This window comes from Dipodomys spectabilis, unplaced genomic scaffold (genome assembly GCF_019054845.1).
Source record: "Dipodomys spectabilis isolate Male_0828 unplaced genomic scaffold, ASM1905484v1 ptg000024l, whole genome shotgun sequence".
Taxonomy (NCBI): domain Eukaryota; kingdom Metazoa; phylum Chordata; class Mammalia; order Rodentia; family Heteromyidae; genus Dipodomys; species Dipodomys spectabilis.
Genome location: NW_024870701.1, coordinates 27,113,379 through 27,130,079, shown reverse-complemented (window position 1 = coordinate 27,130,079; position 16,701 = coordinate 27,113,379). Strand labels below are relative to the sequence as shown.

The following is a 16,701-nucleotide window of genomic DNA, read 5'->3' as shown; positions in this document are numbered from 1 at the left end:
TGAGTGAAAAATCATGATGGATTGGGAAAGTGGTGTGGCTACAGGACAGAGAGAGAGGAGAAGAGAGAAAGGAGAGGAGAAAGAGGTGGGGGGGGGAGGAAGAAAGAGGGGAAAGGGAAGGGGGAGAAGGAGGGGGAGGCAGAGGGAGTCAAAATGTAAGATGGCAATTTTCGGCCGTCAATCTCAAGGTGTTGGAATATAAGTATGTCTTCGACCATTGAAGCTGCTATAACAAAAATACCATAGACAAGGTGTCTTATAAATAACAAATATTTATTCCTTTCAGTTCCAGAGGCTGAGAAATCCAAGGCCAAAGCACCAGTGGATTCCATGTATGGCTCGTTCCTCATAGGCAGTGCCTTCTTGCTGAATCCTCATATGGTGGAAGGGATGAGGGACTGTGTGTGTGTGTGTGTGTGTGTGTGTGTGTGTGTGTGTGTGTGTGTGTGTGCGTGCACGCGCGCGCGTGCCAGTACTGGAGTTTGAACTCTGCCTGAGTTTTTTGTTCAAGGCTGCTGCTCTACTATTTGAGCTACACCTCCACTTCTAGCTTTTGGGTGGTTATATGAAGATAAGAGTTTCATGAACTTTCCTGTTCAGGCTAGCTTGGAACTGTGATCCTCAGAGCTCAGTTTCCTAAGTACCTAACAAGTGTAATCCTATTGATGAGGACAGTGCCCTCATAATCTAATCATGTCCCTAAAGTCCAATCACTTAATATTCCTAGATTGGGGTTAGAGTTAGGGTTCCCTAATATGATTTGGGGGGATACAAACATCCATACCATAGCAAAGTGGCTACTTCATTGAAAAAGTTTCTGTGTTCAAAAAGCTTATGTTAATTTTTACAGCATTTCTGGCCAAAATTATATGCTTCTGAGAAGTAACACAAAAGCCAAAGAAGTCATTTCAGCAAAAGGTTGGCATGTGTAGGGATTAGCACTTGTTTTGTGCTCAGCCCTCCACACCAGAAGAGCAAGCAGGTGGCACAGTTAGCAACTTACCAGCAAAGAGCATTCGCCCAGTGAGCATCTCTGCCAGGATGCAGCCGGCCGCCCACATGTCAATGGCTTTTGTGTAATTGTTGGGGGACAGGAGCAGTCGTGGAGAGCGGTACCACTTTGTCACCAACCCCTCTGACAGATAACCCTGGAAAACAAAAGGCCATGTTCTATGGATTAACTATTTGCAGATACCTTCCTACAAATGCTTCTTGCAATACTCCCTCCCAAAGAGACAGAGTCCCAATCATTCTTATTCTTTTCCTGTTGACCATCAAGGGACTAGAGTGAACAGAGGTCTATTTAGGATGACTGAACTAGGTTTATGGAGCTCAAGGGCTTGAGTGGGGGAAACTCAAGAGGTCCTGTGATGCTTCTTTGTAGAAGGGGATCCTAGATATCAATAATTAGGATAGAAAAAAGATTTCCCACCCCAAATGGTATAACTAAGCATAACAACTATGCCCACACTGAGTGTGATGCATACATAAATAGGAACCATGCTCAAGTTCATTATCACCATCCACAGAGTCATGATGAGAACTGAAATCACATTTCTCCAGTAGTTGAAGCTCAGAAATAGACATCTATTTGAAATGGTGCCAGTTACTTTCGTGCAGGTGATCAGAATCGATGCTGTTACAAAGCCCACATGCCAGGCCTCCATGACACTTAGGAAAGTCTGACTTCATAATGGACACAGACAAATGGCACATGGAAGTAGCCTCGAGTGACAGGGTGGTCACAGCTTCTGTTGGCCCAGGGATCCTCGAGGTTCTCACATAATGTCGTGTCAGGGGACATAGCTGGGTTTGGCCACTGTCTAATGATCTGTGCTCTGGGACGGAATTCATTCCTATTGAATGTGGTGAAGACATTTTAGCATAGATAGGAAAATACACTCAAAGTAACACAGGAATTGTCTTCTATGCAGTTCAGAAAGCTGACCCAACAATGAAGCCTGAGAGATATACACTTGCAGTCCCTGAATAGTTTTCTTGCAAGGAGAGCATAGAGCCGTTTGGGGTGATGGTGAGGTAGACTCAGGAAGCTATTAGGGATTATGGGATGGTCTTGTCTTTTGCTGTTGTAATTTCCCGTTTCACATCTGAATTTTCCTTTGATTGATGCAGAAGATCACAGACCCAGGTCAAAGCAGATGAAAAATTAGGAAGAGCAAGTGCCCATGAGCTTGTGATCTACTGATTTAAAATCTCTTAATTTGTTGAGCAAAGACTTATTAAACATTGAAACCTTCACAGGGCCCCAAATTATGCCAGTATCCCTCTGTTCTGCAGCCCGTATTTCTTCAGAACTTTAGACTGGCAGAAGGAAGGAAGAAACAGATACTTGTGGAATGATACACACACACACACACACACACACACACACACACACTCTGTGTGTGTGTGTGTGTGTCTGTGTACAGTGTGTGTGTGTGTGTGTGTGTGTGTGTGTGTCTGTGTGTCTGTGTGTAGTACTGGGGTTTAAACTCAGGTCCTCATCTTTCATACATTTGGCCTTCTACTCTCACAGGTGGTTGGGAAGGTTACATAACTTGATAGTTGTTCATGTTTTATCTTGTTTCAAAATGGGTTAGCTAATATAATGATTATAGCAATTTTTTTGCCAGGCCTGGGGCTTGAACTCAAGACCTGGGCACTGTCCCTGAGCCTCTTTGGGCTCAAGCTAGCACTTACCACCATTATAATCTCAATATTTTGTAGTTCTATCATATCTAACAATTCCTTTCTGGACCCTTCCAGCCCTACTCTTTTCTGTTTCCATTTATTTTGCCTTCCTAAGCTGGTCTCAAAGTTGACATTTTCCTACCTTGGCCTCCTGAGTACTGAGATTGCAGTAGTGTACCACCATGCCTGACCTGTCCCCCAGTTTGACCCTGTACAGAATGCCATCTAAATATAGCCTTTTGAATCTGAATTCCTTCACTTAGAGCAATGCAACTCACTCATGTGTGCATAGAGTCGTTGGTTAGGAATCTAAATGTGATTCTAAAAACTATAGAGACAAGCCAAACTGTCTGCAGATCACTTCTGGGTGTGTGGGTTATAAATAGAATGGCTTGGCCTATTGTTTTTTTCCAGTTAGAGAGTGAGATAGCCAGGGGAAGACTAAAGCTATGAATAGTCTTTTCTGGAATGGAGTGTTCTAGTGAGTCTGTAGAATCTAGGACTGGAGAAAAGTGAGGGAAACACCTGTCCTGAAGGGTGTTTATTCACCTGACAGGCTGCTTCTTGGGCCAGCATTATGGACCAGGATGAGATATGAGCTCTAGCTTGCCTATCAATAAAAACCAAGAACCTGCTGAATTTGTGTCTGCTATGGATGTTTCCATGGGCTACAGGATGCAAAGCGGATTTGTGGACATGTTTTAGAAGCCACAGGGCAGAGGAAAGTCTGGGATGTTGGAGTGTCTTCGGCTAAGCCCTGGGAAGAAAGATGAGACTAAGCCAGAGGCTCCATCCATGGGTCTGAGAGTAGACGGTGGGATGACGGAGACCAGCAAGCAGCTGAGAGGAGACTGGAGGGTCTTGGGGGGAGAAACTCTGTGCTGCCCCCTCCCCCTTCTTAGCAATCTGAATCTAAAAGAGAAGTCTCAGTTGAGTAGATGGGTGGAAAGCAGAACTTTCTAGGAAAGGAAAACATTTTAATATCCAGGCTCAATTCCATCAGCAGGGCTCACAAATCCTCCGACAGCTGTTCTGCCCTGTCTGCAGCTCCATCTCAGGGGTGAGATCTGACTCTCCTGGGCAGGGCAGGTACCGGCTTGATGCAGGTGTCTGAAGGCAGCAGCTTGCTCTAGACTATCATGTGAGGCTCCGAGAAGACATGAAACCACACAACCAGGCACTTCTCCACAACCTCTGCTCAGCGTGCAACAGACAGTGCTAGGGTTGTTCCTTCTAAGTGTCTCTTGTCCCTCGGCATCCCATTCCATGGTAATTCCTGCTGCGAAGGGTTCAAGAAGTACCACTGGGGATGGAGGACAGTTGAGTTTTCTTTCTAGATCTTTCCATGGGACCACTGGGGCCTTCTGCAGCTATTGATTCTATCATACCACTTTTGCTGCCCCTTTCCAGTGGCATGAACTCCATGAGAAGCTGTGCTTTTGAAGACTTCAAAGGGGTTGGGGAGATAACCTAGCAGTAGTTGCCCCCCAGATCTTGGGAGAAGATGTAATGAAAGCCTGCACATTCCCTTTGCAGAGGGAGCAGGAAGCCAGTTCCCAAGTCCAACTGCCTGCTAGAGGATTCAGAATGGCTTGGACCAAAGTCACTCCAGCAGGCTGGGCCCCATTTCTGGGTGGGTAGACACTGGTTAGACTTGCCCCCTCCAAGTCTCCACTGCCCATAGCCTGCCCACTTGTGTCTGAGAGTTGGAAAGCTGGTCAAGAAACAATGACCAATAAACCCACTTCACCCTGTAATGACAGTGTGCCTTTTAATCTCTTACATGAGGAATATAAAGGGGGCAGCATTCTCCAAGAAGAAAATCTCCCTCAGCTGTTGCTCTGAGCGTGTGTAGGAAGGGTAGAGAAGGTAGACAGGCAGGCTCGGGCAAGGTTGAAGGGTTATTTCCACTCCTTCTTTCAAATCAATGTTTATCATGGTCCCTGTTTCCTGGATGGAATGTGGGAGATTCTAACAGCCTCGTCTTCCCAACCAGAAGTTTCTGGAATGTGTCCTGAGATCTCAACCCATGTCAGTCTATGTGGAAGACACAAAGGTAGTTAAAATATCTCTTTTGTTTGTTTGTTTGCTTTGGCCGGTCATGGGGCCTGAACTCTGGGCCTGGGCACTGTTCCTCAGCTCTTCAGCTCAAGGCTAGTGCTCTACCACTCGAGCCATAGCGCCATTTCTGGCTTTTTCTGCTTATGTGGTGCTGAGGAATCGAACCCAGGGCCTCATGCATACAAGGCAAGCACTCTACCACTGAGCCACCTTCCCATCCCTAAAATATCTCTTTCTTCAAACACTATCTTGTATGATTAAAGAGATGAGAAGCTAATAGCAAAAGGTGATCACCATGGCTATCCTTGATGCTGGGCCCTGTTCTGGCCTGTTCCAGGAATTCATTCAGGAAGACTGGAAGTGCTCCCTAGAGTGGTAGAACCCATTTCAGGTCCCATCGCTGGGAAGTGGCCCTGACGCTCACACACACAGTGGGGCCTCCGGCGATGACACTCTAAGTTCAGTTGAAGGAGAGGGGACAGCTAGGCAGAGCAACACTCTAGGTGTGTGGAGGCCAATGAAGGAGCCCCGAGGCCAAGCGTGAGCTGCTCTTGAGGGATAGAGCCATTGTCCATGTGGGGGGAGCATCTTACATATGGGGGGTGCTGGGAGCCAGTGGGAGTGAGAAGACTCAGAATGTGCTCAGAAGACAGAGACATCTAGGTCTATGGAATAACCTTTGTTCTGAAAGTCAGTGGTCCCCATGGGTGTCCGACAGCCAAAGCAAGGGGAGAGCTGTGCGCATGCGCATTGTTCAAATCCACTGGTTCTCATATATCCATCAGGCCTAGGAGACATGCACGAGTGCCTTCTCCACGGTGAAATCACCTGAGGGGCAAAGGCTGCCATGAGGAATAGGGGTGCAGGGATCGCAGTGCGGGTGTAGCCCCTGGGTGAGAGTCCTGCTGGTTTTATCAGGAGGAGGGGTGTTGGCAGAGCCAGGCAGCTGCAGACTCTAGTCTGTATGCTGGGGCCTCCTCATCCCCAACGCCTAGCTAGAGTCTCCCTTCCCTCAAGGATACAGCTGCCTGGACATCTGGGGACCAACTTCTCTGAGAAGGCCTTGGGAAGACCTCAAGGCATGGGCTTCTCAGAAGAGTAGGCATATACACAGGCTTCCCTGTGTGATCTGGGAGAAACGAGGCTGTGGACAAGTCACCATCCATCCATCCATCTATCCATCCATCCATCCATCCATCCATCAGTGTATCCATCCATCCATCAGTGTATCCATCCATCCATCAGTGTATCCATCCATCCATGTATCCATCCATCCATCCATCCATCCATGTATCCATCCATCCATCCATCCATCCATCCATCCATCCATCCATCCATCCATCCATCCATGTATCCATCCATGTATCCATCCATCTACCCACCCACCCATCCACAGGGGGACTGTGGCATGGATACTGTGATTCTTATGGGGCCTGGGCTCCCTGGAGACCTCCTGAAAAATCACAGGCTCTGCACAAAGGCAGGTGTGGGGAGGGAACCTGGTACTACCAGAGGGATGGGCAGGAGAGCTGCTGTCAGACAGGTACAAGGCTGTCATCTACGGGACTGGTTATGCTTGTCTCTGAGGCTTGGGAAGGAAGAAAGCCAACATGTGTGGCAGAAGTCTGCAATGCAATTAGGACGGGCCAATGGATCCTGAGCCACGCAGACTCCTGTTGTCACTGCTGTAGGTAGATCAGCTCAGTTGATCCTCACACCAACCTCTTGAGGTAGGGGCTTTCATTATAGTCATTTTACAGGAAGGAAATTGAGGCACAGAGAAGGTAAGCAACATATCCATGCTCACACAGGCTCTAAGTGGCATGTCTGGGATGGAACCCCAGGCTTTGATCTAAATAAGGGGTTCTACTACCCCCATACAGGAGAGACCTCCAGGGCTCTCTGAGGTAGGGACTAGCTCTCCAGGCAGGCAGTGGTCCAAGCACAGAATAGTCAGCCTCACAGGGACATGTGGCTTCTCCAACTTGAAGATGGGGACCTTGATTGATTAAATGCAGATTCAATTTTTTTTATTCTGACAGGCTGCCTTTTGCGGGGTCAGTCTTGAGCCTGCAAGGCCACTGGCGAACTTTAATATGCTGCTTGCCTAAGAATTTATGAGGAGCCTTGCTGACAGGCCAGGCAGGCAGCAGCAGATGGACCAATCAGGAAGGTTAATTCCTGATATCACAGACACTTCTCTAAAGACCATTTAAAACAAGATCACCTTCCCAGAGGTCCAGTTTAAGCAGAAATATATGGCCCTCTATTCCATGATCTTCTCTCTCTCTGAAAATATAGCTCTTATTTGTACCAATATACATTTGAGGTACCTGAAAAACCTTTCTGAAAATAACAGCCGGGCCAAATAGCCTTCTTATTGCATACTCCAAACTCAGTCTGTTAAATTCATTTTCATAAAAGCACATAGCAGGGAATCTCCAATGAAAGGACAAAGACACAATCTTAAATGCTCAGCTCACACTAGAATTGTTGGTACATCAGCTGGCACAGCCTATGTATGCAGTTAAAATAGGCAAAGGCAAAGAAATAGTTCCACTAAATCAGTTGCACAGACCTGTCATGAACTTCTAACAGGGTCTAGATGCCGATCTGCTGGCCCTCTTTTCCCAGGCCACCCTCCCCAACTCCAGCCTTCAAGAAGTCCTGCCACTGCAGTTCACCGCCTCATTCCTGGCCATTGAATCAAAAGCCCATGCACATTCTTGTACTCCTGCAGATCCTTGGTGTGTGTGTGTGTGAGTGAGTATGTGCAGTACTGGGGTCTCATGTTGCTAGGCAGGCCTCCAGACTCTCTCCTTATGTGCTCATTATTATTATTATTATTATCATCATCATCATTATTTTGTCGGTCTTGGGGCTTGAACTCTGGGCCTGGGTGCTGTCGCTCAGCTCTTCAGCTCAAGGCTAGCGCTCTACCACTTGAGCCACAGCGCCACTTCCAGCTTTTTCTGCTTATGTGGTGCTGAGGAATTGAACCCAGGGCCTCATGCATGCAAGGCAAGCGCTCTACCACTGAGCCACCTTCCCAGCCCCTCATTATTATTTTTAAGATAGGGTCTTGCTTCCTGCCCAGGCAAGATTGCAGGACTGTGATCCTCCTAATTTTTGTTGCCCACTGTGATTGGGGTGACAGTTGTGTGCCACCACACCTGACTTCTAGTGAGATAGACTCCTTAGGACATCTGCCTGGGCTACCCTGGAACATCTCAGCCTCCTAAGTAGCTAGGATTAATTGAGTCACTAGTGTCCAGCTACCATCTTAATATTTTTTTTTGGGGGGGGAGGAAATTATTGAGATTTGAACTCAGGGCCTTCTGCTTGCTAGGCATGCACTCTATCACTTGAGCCACACCTCCAGCTTCTTTTTTGAACTAGGTAGGGCTTGCTTTATGCTCAGCCTCACCTGCAATCCTCCTACTTGTGCTCTTCTGTCATCAGATATATAGGCACGTGCCACTGTGCCCAGCCATTGGTTGAGATGGAGTCTCACAAACTTCCTTTTGCCCCAGCTGGCCTCAAACTGTGATCTAAAGCATCTAGGATTATAGGCATGATTCACTGCACCTGGCCTTTATTGTTTTTACGTGGACCATTTGGCGATATTAAGTACACTCACAATGCCGTCCACCATCGCCACCATCCATCACCAGGACGCTGTTCCTATAAAATCAACTCTGTCCCTTGTAAATGCCAATTCCTGCTCTTTTTCCCTCTCCTAGCCCACCACCATCCTACTTCCTGCCTCTTGAGTCTTGGCTACACTCTGGCCCTCCACTAAATGGAGTCACATTGGATTTATCCCTTTGTGTCTGGCTTGCTTCACTTAGCATAATGTGATTCCCCTTCCTCTTAAACAGCAGGACCAGGGAGTGGTGGAGTTGGGCTGCTTTTTAAAAAGTTGAAATGTGGCCATCTCCTAATTCGACTAAAGCTCACAGGCACAGATAAAAGCCCCAGCCCTCACCTTCCTGAATCCATCATGAGCTCTGAATCCTGTTACAGTTGATAGACAAGATCACATTTTTTGTTTAAGAGCTGCACCGGAATCAGCAATCTTAATGCCATCACCCTCACTGAATCAATGGCTGGGCTGGTTAAGGAGGCGTAAGGAGGGAGAGGCTTGGTTGGTTTGGCTGCTTCAACCTCAGTTTCCCCATCTGCTCATGCTCCAAATTCTCCTCTGTGGGCTGTTTGCATCCTAGGGTGCTGTATCACACAGTCTTTTCCTTTTTTTCTTTTAAATACAGGGTCTTACTATGTAGCTCAGGCTGGCCTCAAATTCCCGATCTTCCTGCCTCAGCCTCCCAAGTAGCTGGGATTATATATGCTGACCATCAAACTCAGCTTCAATAGCAATCATTAAGAGAGGAATCCTGCTTGGTTACAGTGATTTAGATTTGAATGTTTTAGGGGTCAGTGTGTGAGCAAATGGAGCTTATTAGGAAATGCACTCACTGCCAAGCAATCAACACAGTTGTCTTGCTGGACTGGCCAGGGGAAAGCTGGCAGCATTTGGGGTCTGTGGGTCTCAAACTGGCCACAGGTTAGATGTGCCTAGGGAATTCAGAGTAATTCTGACTATCTACCACACCGACTGCACCAGAATTCCTGGGATGAGACTCAGGCACGTCATAGTTAGAATTCCCAAGGTGAGTCCACATTTGAGAACCAGTGTCTCAGAGATCTTCCATTCCTGCTTTGAAAAGGGAAGCAAAAATGTCATAATCCACAACTTGTAAGTTTTCAATTTCTAACTGTATTCAAGATGAACTGAGTCTCTGAGTAACTCAGAGGTCTTTCCTGAACAGCTGATGCCAGGAAATATCAATCAATAATAATCAAACCAGTCAAAAAATTAAAAACTGTGGCTCAAGTGGTAGAGTGGTAGCTTTGAGTGAAAAAGTCAAGTGAGAGCACCAGGCCATGAGTTCAAGCCCCCAAACCAGCACAAAAACAACCAAAACAACGACAACAAAAAGTCCAGCTAAAGCAATTATTGCTATGCCATGATGGCTTGTTTGAAGTTCATGTTGAATGGCACACCCAGGAATGTTAGGAACTAACCTCTAGTCAAGAGGAAACTATCTTCAAGTTGAATTGCTAGGTTAAAAAAACCCACAGGACCAGGCAGCCTTTCTGTTCAGGTCCAGTCCTTGGAAATCAACAAGCTTCCCAGGTGCAGGGTGTGGATTTCCCTCTCATAGAACAGAGCTGCTACCTTGTGGTAACTGACGCCTCTGGGCAGCTACACTTGTCCTAGGCCAACCTTGAGGTCAGACTCAAGGTCTTACCGCCCTGCCACCACCACTGTCGAAAGACAGTATTTTCCAAAAGCCTTCTTGCAGCCCAGTGTCAGTGGCTCACACCTGTAATCCTAGCTACTCGGGAGACGGAGACCTCAGCATCCTGGTCCAAAGCCAATCCTGGCAGAAAAGTCCATGAGACTTTTATCTCCCACAAAGTACCAAAAGCCAGAAGTGGTGCTATGGCTCAAGTGATAGAGCACTGCTATGAACAAAAAAAAAAGCTCAGGGCCAGTGCTCAATCCCTGAGTTCAAACCCCAGGACCAGCAAAACCATAAATAAATAAAGCCTTGCAATGGGTGTGATAATAAGGACTATCTGCCACGTGCTGACGCTGTTTGATCATTTGATCTGGAACAATCCCACCAATCACTGAGGCCCTCGTGGACACACCCTAGTATGCCTCCTCTACTGGGGCCTCTCCAACTGCTCGTCCCTTCCTCTCCTCTTCAGCTCAGAGCACACTCAGAATAGAAGTCGCACCTCTGGACTCTCCACTTCTCAGCAGTCTCTGAGGTTTAACCCATAGCTTTCCCTAAAGACAGCTCAGATGGCTTCTGTGGCATAAGTATGGAGAGATATCTCATCTTGGCTTTCTTACACTCAAGTAGAATCAGGTGGAACCTGGAAGGGGGGACACATCTCAGGACCTCCAGGTGGCTGATGGGTTCAGAGGCTGAGAGGGGACCACCATGGGCCCCAGGGAATTTGCTGACATCAGAGGTCCTGGGGTCTGGAGGAAGATGTAGGCCCCGCCAATCCATCCGCTGCACAGAATGGTAGAAAGAGCCAGAAAAAGCTCTGCTCATCTTGATCTTGGCTGCCTGCTGTCCTGGGTCAAATCTCACCTGCAGCTCACTGTTTCATAAAGGCCGCATTCCCTAAAATGGGCCCCTATCCTAAAGAGTCTAATAAGTAAGAGGGTGTGATCTCAAACACTCTTGGGACAGGCTGGCACCATTTATTTATAAAGTCTCAAGATCTCCTAGTTGAGGATTTATCCTAGGCCACTCACCAAACCTCTTGCACCTCATATCCATGTTTTTAATGAGAGCCTCTTTAGGAAGTAGATGTCTTTAGGAGGGACCATGGGAATGAAGGGTAACACCACCCAGTTACATGTCAACACAGGGCCTGTGATCTATGGGCAGCAGTAAGTTCAGGCACCTGTGTAGCCCAGCCCTTGTGAATGAGCCTCCCACCTCCTCCAGCACTGATCCTGAGGGCTTCTGCTCCCTGTGTGCAGGAGACCATTGCCGTGGTGTGCCTGGGCCCTGCAGGCAGAGGAGGCCGGGGGCTGGTGGCTGTTACTGTGTAGACCATCAGCAAGGCCAGCTACTCTCTGTAGGTTTGGAGGCAGGATGGGATGTTTGGGTCAGGAAAAGGAGGCTGGGCAGGATGGGAGCTGCAGGTGACTGGGAGGAGAATGGGCTTGCTGGAGGAGCAGCACTGTGGCCACCCTACTGTCCCTCCTCAGCTGAGAGGAAGCCAAGGCAATGGAGGATGAAGAGGGCAGAAGAAAGATCCTGAGGTCATGCCTAGCTCTCTCACCAACATGGCTCCTTTCAGGTGCTAAGCCCAGCTTTTGGCTCTCTCACTGGCTGATGCTGACCTGGAGAAGGGTCTTTTCACTGTGGTGACAGACCACCTGCTGGAATATTATTAAGCAGGGGTCGGTTCTCTCCAGAGTCTGTCTCTTTCTGGAGAAGGTACAAAGGCCTTGACGCATGCACCACTTCTGAATGCCCACGTGCTGGGCAGCTGCCCAGCCACCTGTCCCATGGAATCACCAACCCATTTCTGATGCTCTGTTACTTCTGACACAGGTATTTATGAAGGATTTTTAGTGGGCGCAGCCCTGTCCATGGTGCTACAAGTCAGGAACCTGTTGTGGTGTCTCATCTGCAAAGGTTAGGAGAATCCTGGTGACAGTCCTCACTGGCTGAGGCTGGACAGTCCCAGAATGAAGAAAGAGAAAGGGGGACAAGGAGGAGGCTTGAGGGCCTCTAAAAAACACCAAATTGTGTTTGGCATCGGCAGCTCACACACAAAATCCTTGCTACTCTGGAGGCTGAGATCTGAGGATCACAGTTCAAAGCCAGCCCAGGCAGGAAAGCTATGAGACGCTTCTCCCCAATTAGACAGCAAAGAAGCTGGAAGGAGAACTGTGGCTCAAGTAGTAGAGCACCAGCCTTGAGCAAAAAAGCTAAGGGACAGAGCTTAGGCCTTGAGTTCAAGCTCCAGCACTGACACACACACACACACAAACCAAATAGTAAACACAGAGTGAATATGTATCTTGAGTCAGAAAAGTAATGGCGGCCAGTTAAAAAATTATAAAAAGTTGGCAAATACTGCAAACATCACAGAGTTAATCAAGATCACATTTTTACTAATTAGCTGTTTGGCAAACCACAAGTGACACATGGGAGCGTAGTGCATACTTTTTGATCATCTCTTCTGTGACAATTTTGTAATAGCATTTTCTGCAGAGAGGATTTAAAAATAACTCTGGGAGATAATTGAGAAGATAATGAACAGTGTGGTTGATCCTTCAGTACTGTCTGGTATTTTAGAAGTTTCTCCCAGGTTCAAAATTAGCTATTGGGTTGGATGCTGGTGGCTTATGCCTATAATCCCAGCTATTCAGGAGTCTGAGAGCTGAGGATCGCAGTTCCAAGCTGGCCCAGGCAGACAAACCCAAGAGATTATTATCTCTAGCTAACCAGCAAAAGTATATGTTAGTGGAGGTATGGCTCAATCATCTCATCTCTACTTCCCAAATATCTAGGATTACAGGCTTGCGCCACTGGGCTCAGACTTAGATCTGAACAGCCATGTGTGCTCTGCATCAGGAGATCACAAACTTGACCTTGCCAAAACTCAGATGGCTGCTCCCGGCATCTCCCCCAGAGCTTCTGATCTTCAGGTCTCAGTTCTCAGGTAGATCTGGGAACCTGCATGTCTGACAAGTTCCCAAGCAAGTCTGCAGCTGTTCAGCACTGCAGAATCAGGTGTCTGAACATTCCTTCCTGCTTCCTTCACACCCACTTTCTTCTATCCAGGTGCTTGGGTACCATGAGTCTAATCCATGCTTGTACTTGGGACACCACACCAGGCCAAAACCCAGTAAGGCCCAAGGTCCTCATCCCCCAGACAGTCAGCTAAACATTGGTGTTTACTGCTGTCACCGAGTGCCTATGTCACCTCATTAAACAGGTTCTTGCTCACAACTTGGGTAAACAAGCTCAGCTACTAAAAAGGGCTCTGTCGGCACCTGATTTCTCAGGCTGTGTCATGCATGCCACACTAGCTGATGCTTTGGCTCCTGGCCAGAAGATCAGGTGGTTCGTTCTGGGCATTGCCTACAGGGTGAGGGCTGCCCAGCCTCCACCTCTCAGATCTGCAGGTTCAGCGCCAAAGCTCACCAGCAGCATCTTTCCACGGAAGCTCACAGCCATGGTCTGTACTGTAAGACTCAGTCTTGCAGAGAAAGAGCCATGGGGCCAAGGCTAGAGCTCTCACTGTCCTGTTTAGAAGCCTGAGAAAGTCTATCAGCCCCTAGGCTTTAGTTCCTATTCTGTAAATTAGGAGAGAAAGGTATAAGCTCTTTCTGTATCACAGGAATCAAATGATAAAATCAAACTCCTGAGGTTTATGCACCACCCATACAAGCATGTCTTGTCCACAGTACAATAGACGTACCGTTGAACACTGTGACTGGTAATGCTTACATCTACTTTTATGCTTCATCTGTCTCCTTTCTTGTCAGACAATCAACTGTCACTTCTCTGCTGGAAGAGTGTCTGTCTGGTCCCTAGTTTGCTGCCTCTGAGCCACTGTGGATTTGACAAACAGATGATGAAGTTTATGGAAGGCAAACTGCGTACAACACAGGGCACACAGGATCCTGCCATCTTTCCCCAGGAGCATCCTTGCAGATTTTTCCCTTCTCCTTGGAATTCTATGTGAAGATGATTGCATTCGTCTTTGTAGAAGAGTCAGAAGCCAGATAGGTTCTTCCCTGAGAGCTCCGCCTTTCCATTGGCCATGAGTTTCTAGAGATAGGTTTGCTGTCCTGAGAATCTTGGAGAAGGATCTAGAACCCAGGAATGTGCAGTCTAAGGCAGCATGGGATGACTCTGAACTGGGAGAATCCTCTCCCTCTATCATGGCCTCCGAATCCCAACTGCCAGGTGGCTCTGCCTCCCTCTGCCTCCATCTACCTCAGGCGTGCTGAGGCTCGTCACAGATTTCCTGCAATCTCCAGGTCCATTCTCTAAGTCTTATCACCCTGCCCTTCTTCCACCTGGCTGCAGCCTCTCTACTAGCCAAAGACAAGCTTAAGGAATCAAGCATTCTTGGGTGGAAATAGTCAAGGAAAATAAACAACAGATACAATAACAAGTGAATAACCCAAGCTTTTAAGGAAGTCTCATTTCATAGAATAGATGCGCTTTGGGTCCAGCTTTCCAATGTACACTTCCAACTACAGGAAGTATATTCATAAAGAGAAGCAGTTTTGTCACATGAGCAAACATCTGCTTAGTGATCTGACAAGAACAAAATAGGGTAGGCCTTTGGCTTTGTAACTTATATCAGGAGCTACATCAAAAAAGAAAATCCATTGCTCAGAAAAAGAATGGGAAGGAACAAAAGGAAGCAGAATGTAGCAAAGAACGTAAGGGAGAGAGAGGATGTTGGCTCCATCAGGGAGAATAGTGGTATTCTGGCTAGTTAAGGGTTAAGCAGAAAAGATTTTGTGCCTCAACCCCTATTGCTGGAAATATCTTTAAAACATCCTCATTCAATTTCCTGCTTTCTTGCTATGTAGCACCCAGGGTACAGAATTTAATTTTTGATGACTGAATGGCTTCCTCAGGAACCAAGTCTTTCAGAACTTTTTATTGTGGTACAAGGCTACAGGTAGGAGTGTGGAAACCTTGAATTACATTTGGCAGCTTGGTCTACAGAATGTTCAGACTAGAAACTAATTTAAAGTTAAAAAAAACGGCGAGCAAGAGAAATTCCTGATGAGTTCTTACGTTGCTGCACTTTTCTGTTCTCCATAAAGCCAAAAACAGCCTCTGCTGTCCCCTCAGGAAGCGTTAGTTGTTTTGGGGAGTCTGGAGCAATTGAGGTGCTCACAAGGCTGGGGGCGGGTGTCTCCAGACCTCCACCATTGCCTATTTGCCTTTCTCAACTTCCCTTTCTTCTCTTTTTCCGCCCTCATAGCCTCCTGTTCCTTCTAAGCCTCCTTTTCCAAAGCCTGTCTGGGTGCTTAGACAGGCTTGTTTCTTTGTTATTCCTTGCCTCATTCTTGGGTCTAATAATTAAATAAGATCTGCTCTAGATAATTAAGGGTTCCTATTCATTGGCACTTTGCCCTTTGCTGATGCCACCCTTTTTACTGGGAAACCTATGGGCCTCTGACTGTCTGTCTGTGAAGGTGGCAAACACGTGTCACTGAGACAGTGGTGTGCCCCTGAGGACTGGGTACCAAGGGTAATAGTCTGTCTCAAGAAGATGACAGATTGCACACCTGGCATCTTCCTGAAAACACAGCCTGAAGGTGTGGAAAGACAGCACTGGCCTCCAGTGGGAAGCAAGGATGCTGGGCAAAGGCTAGAAGCTCTGGGTGAAGGCTCTCTGCTCCCACAGGGCCTTGCATCTGGAGTCTGAGGCTTGGCGGTGGGACAGGAGGCCCTGCCTGGCTTGGTAAGTGGCTCCCAAGGGCATCAGGTGCTTGTACTGCATGTTCCTGTCTCTGCTGGCACTCTTGGCCTTCAACTCCAGTCTTCTCCATGAGGCCCTGTTCTATTTCATCTGACCGTGTGTGGAAGTCGACCCCAATATAGAATAAGAGGATGCTATAGACATTGTCTATAGACACTCATTCAGCTTGGTCTTTTTTTGCTAGTTGTTTTTGGAGATAAAGTCCATGAACTTTTCTACCTAGTCTGGCCTCAGACTGCAATCTTTCAGCTCTCAGCCTCCTGAGTAGCTAAGATTATAGGTATGAGCCATTGGCTCCTGGCTCTGTACACTTATTTTAATTAGAATCTGGGTGACGTCTTAGAAGACTGTCTTATAAATTACAAAGCTAGGAAGATCAAGGTTATGTGATTGAATAAAGGCCCAAAAGGACTTCTTCAAGTTGGAAAAGTGGTCTGAAGCCAAAGAGATGATATCCGTCAGGGATAAGAACAAGTCCTGCACTTGCACTAAAAAAAAAAAAAATCAGCATCTAAATGTAAAATCAGAGAATATAGAATCCACAGAAGTCAGTTGGCTACAAGCTCACTATAAGCCCACAGTATGAAATGCTGCCAAAAAGCCCTCCGCAGTACGAACGCCGTGTCATTCCCACAGCAGAGATGTCACTCCCACTGACTCTGGGCTGCTGAAGTCACAGAAGACTCCTTCTGGAAAACATATTACAAAAAGAATCTGACAAGGAGGAGGAGGACAATGGGAGGGCAGGCAGGGTAGGGTGAGCCCTGGAAATACTGTTATCTAAATAGCCACCAAAGCAGCTGAATGCAGGGTGGAAATGTGGCTTCTGAAGCCAGTCATGCTGGCTCGGCCATTTATTGGTTGGGTGAAGAGTGGGCAAATGAC

At 47.3% G+C, this 16,701-nt stretch overlaps 1 protein-coding gene across 4 annotated transcripts in view; it reads right to left on the bottom strand.

Moving 5' to 3' along the window:
• Mapk4 (mitogen-activated protein kinase 4) overlaps positions 1-16,701 on the bottom strand; it is a 117,976-nt gene that overhangs the window by 9,998 nt on the left and 91,277 nt on the right. For all 4 annotated transcript variants that reach the window (XM_042675327.1, XM_042675331.1, XM_042675329.1 and 1 more), the window contains one exon: positions 1,004-1,148. In XM_042675327.1, coding sequence (XP_042531261.1) covers positions 1,004-1,148 — 145 coding nt within the window. The remainder of the gene's footprint in view (positions 1-1,003; positions 1,149-16,701) is intronic.